Below are 7,397 nucleotides of genomic sequence, written 5' to 3'. Positions count from 1 at the left end.
ATACAACAATAAACTTCATATTTCTATGCTAATCTCTTAAGTCCATCTGCATGCCTCTTCCTTAAATGTTCTTGTTTCTAGTTTTCCTGATTCTTTTGACTAAATAGTCAAGATATTAGCCATATTCTATGATTCCACATATAGCCTTATCTTAGGTCACTTCTATTTTCATACTGTATTAGAGCTCTCAGAGAAAGAGAACCAACAGAATCTATTTATTTGTTAGACTTACTCACAATTGCAGAAGGCAGAGAAGTTCCCTGATGACCATCTGCAAGCTGGAGACCACAGGATGTTTGTAGTGCAGCACAGTCGTCTGAAAGCCTCAGAACCAGAGAAGTCAAAGCTATAATTCTCAGTCCAAGGCCAGAGGCCTGAGAACCCAGGGGGGTCACTGATGTTAAGTCCCAGAGTCCAAAGCCAAACACCTGCCTTCTGATGTCCAAGTGCAGCAACAGGAGAGGAGGCACCCCACTTTGGATGGAAGAGCTAGTTTCCCCCTCCCTCACTCCCATTTTCTTCCCCATCTAAGACCCCCAACTGATTAGATGGTGCCTGCTCAGCCGATCCAAGGTTGTTTTTCCCCTTTAGTGTGTGACCCATATATTAATCTTTCCTCAGACACCCATAAATGATGATTTATCAGTTCCCTAGACATCTCTCCACCCAGTTGACGCCCCAAATTAACAATCACATCCCCCCTCAAGTGGATGTCCACGTGCACAACTGAAACCTCTGCCCCCTGGAAGGATTTCTCTTGCTACTGCTTTACTCATGAGCTGAAGGAGAGGTGCTGGTCAACAGTGGAGGATGAAATTGGGATCAGGGCTGATACAACTTATTTATGTCCTCAGGCCCTATCCTTTCCCAAGTACCATTTCTATATTACTACAGATTGTTGCTAGGTCTGCCTGACCTCATGATTTTGTGGGCTACACAACCACTTGTTTCACTCCGGGCCTAGCGGCCCAAGGAACTTTTTCAAACGATGAATGATTTCCCACTACAGGTGGCATGGCTTGGTTGCAAAATCCTTGGGGCCTATATTGTGATTCTCTACTCTCAGCATGCCCATAAAGCACCACACATTCTCTTTTTCTATCACTGATAGCTTTAATATCACTGGGTCTATCAGGTAGTGTGGTACAAGAGAGAGAATCTCTTGCACTGCAGTCTAAACCTAGTCCTTTTGTTCTGGGTCTCAATACGGAAGCTGTTTGTGTAAATGAGATGTATGAAATATGTTGCCTCCAGAATCTGAAAAGGCCTACCAATTACTGTGTTTTCCTCTCAGTAGAGAAAAAATGAAATGCAATATTATTGTGAAAGGGATATTGTAGATCACTGGATCTCTAAGAACTTCACTGATATGGCAGGCCCCTGAATCTTCATAGGATTTATCTTCCAAACACAGAGGGTAGGTATCTTACTAAGGCCTTCAATGAGATTTTAACTTTTTTTTTTTTTTTGTGGTGCTGGGAATCGAACCCAAGGCCTTGTGCTTGCAAGGCAAGCACTCTACCAACTGAGCTATTTCCCCAGCCCAGATTTTAACTTCTTATTCATCCAGTCCAAATCACACAATGTTACCAACATGTGGGCCAATGTAATATTACATCTAGAAGATCCAGACCCTTTCTGACTACATTATGATCAAGGACACATAGGTTAATATTTATAGTACACTCTTGTGTATCCAGGATGAATGTGAACTTTCTGATCCTTTCTAATGGGAATAGAAAGGAAGGCATTTATAAGATCAGGGGCCACATAACATCAATTGAAGCCCTACAAAGATGGTCTAAGAGATACCACATTTAGCATAACAACTATAATTGGGGCTGCAGCTTGCAGTTCATAATAGTACAGTTTTTTTCTTCCAGGACCTATCTGGAGGGAACAGACTGGTCAATTAAATGGGAACATAATGAAGACCACTGACCCTCAGTACCTTGGGTCTTTAATCCTCAGATCCTTTAGGCATTAATCTCTGTCTCTTTCCCCAAGTGGCAATAATGCTATTCACTTACTATTGTGGCTAAGAGTGGGGGTGGTTTCAAAGATTCCACTAACTTTTCCTTCCTACACCAGCTTTAATCCCATAGACTAAGAAACCACTATAGGAGTTTTCCAAACCCTGAGTCCATACCAATTACATACTTTCAGGAGTAAGGAAAATCACCTATCCCTGAAGGTTATTTAATTGGTATGGTGAATCTGTAGACACAGTGAACTCACTGTAAACTAGACCTGGGTGAGGACTACCCATAGATTAATTACCTAACTTCCACAGGCTCCACACTGTAATGGTACAAGAGGGAATGACAATCCTTGATTCCTAGGTGTTAATGCAAACCTGGATATTGTGCCCAAGAGTCAAAATACTGGTGTTTTTCCATTTCCCAGTATAGTTACATGAATCAAGTCCTTTTGGAGAAGCACTGTGAAAATCATTAACTTATGCACTTGCTGTGGTATTGCAGGGTCTTTCCTCCAAGGGATTCAAATTTTTCCCAATTGCTTAGTTCTGGGCCTGAGAACTGGGCAAGGGTTTATAATTTTTTTTTTTTTTTTTTAATTGTGGCAGCAGCTCTGTCTCCTGATCATCCATTCTTGATTTGTTTTGATTGGATAGATTGGTTAATGTCCTTACTGGCTGACCATCTACCTTGCATTTACTGAAGTCATATTCCATTAAACATCTCTATAACTTACTATAGATCATGATCTTTGAGTACCACTGGTCTTGCAGTTTTTTAAGATAACTTGCCCACTTTGCTCCTGGAAACTGAGTCCCACAACCTGATGTCTACTATTTCAAAAATCTCATCCTTTCCATCGTTATCAGGGCACTCAGTTCTGCAACATTTTCTACCTCAGCCTTGACCTTCAAACTATAGCTACTACTAAACTGCTAAATAAAGCTGGTGTCCCTTTAAACAGCACACTCTTTATTGCTCTGGCAAATGAAATTATTGCTGGGCCCTCCTGCCTTAGCAATATATTCACTCTAGCACACACACTCCTCTGAGCTTTCTGATCCTTTCTTCCCCTCTCTACCTTGACAGTTCTGGTTATACTTCACTTAGTTGAGCCAAGGTAAGTGGCTCAGGCCACTACCCTAAATGTTAGTATTCTTCTAAAAGTGTTATATTTTATTATTGGAGAGTGCTTACATATAAATAAACTCATCCAACTTTACGTACCTTTCCTCCTTAACCCAAAATGCTCAGAATCCAAGTATATATGTGTGTGTGTGTGTGTGCACACGCGCGCGCGCGCGCGCACACACACACACACACACACACACACACACACACACACACACACTCTCTTACCTTCTCTAGGTTTGTTTTGGCAAAGTTCTACAGACACAGAAGTCCTGGGCCTGCTCCTCAACATTTTTTTTGTCCTCCAGCTGCATATGAGAGTCTATATGCTGTTAAGAAGGCCCTCTGAGCCTTAACTGATTAATCACCCTCAGCATTTCTTGAATGTATCAAATGTCCAGATTCAATGAAGTAGTCCTCCAATTTCACATTCTTTATAATTACTACTTCCCTTGGATCTCTCAAATGCTTAAGACATTTTCCCCCAGAATATTTCCAGTATCCCATTCCAGTTCGTCATCAGTGGAAGTTTCAACAACTACAATGTTAAAGCATGTTGGTGATCCACACTGCATATGCCAACAGTAATAGGACCCTCCAAGCTAGACTGACAGGGTGGTCGGGTTCCAAAATTTCATTTTAGAATTTATTTCCTCAAACTGATCTTGGTAATAACCTCTTTCAGGGGCTTCTGGAAAAATTGACTTAAGATGGAGATTTACATGCACAATGTTTACTATGGTATGTCTTCGGGACCAAAACCTGTGAGGATCTAAAGAAATGATAAGGCAGAGGGAAGAGTTCAATTGCAATGAAGGCCACAACTGATCCCATAGTTTGCAAGAGTGGGGATGGCCTTGCCCTGCCTTAGCCTAAGGGCCTCGGTTTTCACAATTTGGATGCAGGAAGTCCTTGGAAAGGAGCCGGGACTTTGGAGAAGCACCAGCTCTCTCCAGCTGGTGACAATTCTTAGATGGCAAATCAGTTGAGTGCTTACTGCCTCCAGCAGAGGATGTGACTGCCTCAGTCCTGATGAATGTACATAATTGCACCCATGATAGACACCAAAGTACATTTCCCTTAGCCTCACACCACCATCTACATACATAGTCTCAGAATAAAAATACCATCAACACTGTGATTACTAAAAACATTTTTTCTGGGGGTGGGGAGGGAGAGACGAGAAGGCAGGTAGGTGTTTTTTGTCTTTAGTGGCATATAGTCAAGTATTTTTAAATCTTGTGAAACAGTTCTCTGGGAACCAACTCACTGAATGGCTTGGTTCATTTGCTTTGCTTTCAATATTTAGGAGTTATTTTCTCCAAAGTAAATTTTGTTTACTAATTATGTAAAATATTAAAATGATTCCAAAATAAGTAGTTTAGAGCAATAGTAAGTTTAGCTTCTATCCAATCTTCTGCCCTATTTCCTCCCTTGCATGATAGGTGGATATTAAAACATGCATGGTTTCTTCTTCCATTTAAAAAATATAAATGATACACATACACTTTGTTTTCCTTTTTCTTAGATAACTGATAGCATATTGTGATGATTAATTTTATGCATAACCTTGACTGGGCCATAAAACACCCAGATATTTGGTCCAACTAACATTATTCTGGATGCTCCCATAAGTGTGGTTTTGGAGATTAATGTTTAAGTTGATAGTCTGACTAGAACAGACTGCCCTGCCTAATGTGAGTGGGCTCATCCCATCAGGGAAAGGACTGAACCAAAGAGCCTGGATCCTTTCCCCTTACAAAGAAAATTTCTTGTGCCTCACTGCTTTGAACCGGAACATTGTCTTTCTCCTGCCTTAGGATATGAATAGAAACCTTGGTTCTTTCTGGGTCTAGAGCCTGCCTATAATTACAATGTCAGCAATCTTGGGTCTTCAACTTACCTACTCATCCTGCAGACCTGGGGTCTGTCAGCTTTTTGAATATTATGTGATCTAATTCCTTAATTCTCTCTCGCGCGCTCTCTCTCTCTCTCTCTCTGTCTCTGTCTCTCTCTCTCTCTCTCTCTCTCTCACACACACACACACACACACACAGAGTTGCTGAGGTAAGACCAAATAAGAAATTATGAGTTAATTATGAGAAATTCAAATATATGAGTTTCAGAACTTAAAAAAAATTAGTTTAGATTTACAACGATTTTGTGTTCAAAAGCAAATCAGCACTTGCTGAAATTATTTTCTATCATCTGAGTAAGAAGAGGTGAGAAGTAGGTTTAAAACTCCTTATGTAAAGGTGATTTTATGTTTTCTTAATATATATATATTTTTAAAAAAGATTCATCATCTCCCACTGTAGATCCCATCCTGTATACACAGTAAATATACTATAGGATATGCTACCCCTGACTTGTGAAATAACTGAATTTCAGAATAATTTAGTGAGCTTCTAAATATCAAAAACATGAGAAAATATTAAATAAATCAACATTAACAACTGCTTAACAGTGATAAAATATACTTTTATTTACTTTGTTGAATCAGAGGGTCATAAAAAAAATTATTGCTAAAGTAGGTATCAGGCAAACAGACAGGTGCTTTAGAAGTCCAGTTACCTTGGAATTTATTTAAACTAAGAGAAAAAGGTCATCATGTTTTCATGCAATACACATTTGGTTCTTTAAATAACAATTGTGACAAACAGCAGAAAGAATTAAGGAATGCTGCACTGATGATCGATACAAAACACCAACATTTTAGGTTGTACATAATTAAAGAAATATCTTACTTTTCAAAATACTGTAATAGCCAATATCCACAGGCATGCCTTAGGTGGGCATAGGAATGCAATTTAAAAAAGGAAAAAAAAAAATCACACTGGAACTACTTAATTTTGTTAAAACCACTGAGCAAGAAAAGCAACATTGAACTTCCATACTGATTTTACACAATTTCTATACAGTACCTTGACTTAAATCCAAGAGCAAAAGTTAAGACTCTCCTCCTCTATTTTTGGTAAACAACTGCATGGTAAACTTAGATGACTTTTCCCCCTGGATTTTACCTGGGAGTGGCCTTTTTAATATTTTATTTAAAAGAGGGCAGGTTTGGCACTTTTATACTGATGTCACCAATGTTAATATTTCTTGGGATCTCAGGAAGATTCATATTCTTTACAGCTGATACAGCACGGGCTGGAGCTCCTGCTAAGCCAGCCTGTATACAGAAGTAAATAAAAGAAAAAGAAAATGTACAACTCAGGTGTAGTTCATCATAAAACACTTATAATGGAAGACAATGAAAAAGGATTTTCACATAACAAGTTTAGAAACCAGATGGTAGTTTGAATTGATATGAGATGGTTACTTTGAATACTAATCTATAAAGAGAAAACAGTTGACACATTAAAAAATACAGTGAATACATGCAATAATAACAATGTAAAGATTTAAATACAAATTAATGGGTGCTATCCTAGATATCACAGGCAATATTCACATGACAAAAGCTAAATCTTTACCTATATTTTGATTTAAGTGACATATAAGCACAAAGCATAATTTACATTAGTTTCCTTATTAAACATCTCTTGGAACAATCATGATGGTTTTTTTCTTTAAAAATGGCATTTATTATCAATATGTGCTTTGAAATAAAAATTAAAGGTAATAAATTATACTTCAGTTTCTTTATTCAGGGATAAACCCTATAACATTTCAAAACAATAAAACTGGTTTTTAAAATTGTGGGGGTTCTTCTAAACTTTTATAAAATTCTAGAACACTAAATAAAAATTTTAAAAAATCAGGGCTTTTAAATGAAGCCTGTCTGAATCCAAAGAGAAAAGTTTTCCCTAAAGATGAAACTGCAAAAAAAAAAAAAAAAAAGGGTAGTCCAACTTTCCAATGTATTAGTAAAAATTCTAATGATTAAAAATGCTTTATATAGCTTCAACGGCATATTAATCGGTAGTATACAATTTTAGAGAAGGAAGAGCATATGTAAATGAATAAAATCTAAAATTTCCAGTCAATACCACTAGTGCAAAATATTTGGCTTTCCTCTTAGTAGGAAAATTTAAAATTTGTGAAATAATTTTGGAAAAAACAAAGTTTGAAAATAAAAGAAAAATGCATGTATATAATTTTTCTGAAAGTGAAAATCAATAGCATTCATATTTCAGGTATAATTTATATACCAATAAGATTTCACCACTTTTATGTGGTAAAACACAATGTCATCACCTTCAACATAATAAAGAAAAGCCAACACAAACATGTGAGTTCAGTGGCATCATCTTGCACAAAAATAGAAAATTAATAATAATT

The 7,397-nt window shown here is 37.5% G+C and overlaps 1 protein-coding gene across 4 annotated transcripts in view; it reads right to left on the bottom strand.

The window, feature by feature from the left end:
- Positions 1–5,570: 5,570 nt before the first annotated feature.
- Positions 5,571–7,397, bottom strand: part of AP3S1 (adaptor related protein complex 3 subunit sigma 1) — a 73,792-nt gene continuing 71,965 nt past the window's right edge. For 2 of the 4 annotated variants that reach the window (XM_079143917.1, XM_079143916.1), the window contains one exon: positions 5,571–6,285. In XM_079143917.1, the coding sequence (XP_079000043.1) occupies positions 6,157–6,285 (129 nt within the window). In that variant the 3' untranslated portion in view covers positions 5,571–6,156. The remainder of the gene's footprint in view (positions 6,286–7,397) is intronic. The other 2 variants (XM_079143919.1, XM_079143918.1) reach the window with 1 other exon arrangement.

This window comes from Sciurus vulgaris (genome assembly GCF_902686455.1).
Source record: "Sciurus vulgaris genome assembly, chromosome: 6".
NCBI lineage: Eukaryota > Metazoa > Chordata > Mammalia > Rodentia > Sciuridae > Sciurus > Sciurus vulgaris.
This window is presented reverse-complemented; position numbering and strand designations above follow the sequence as displayed.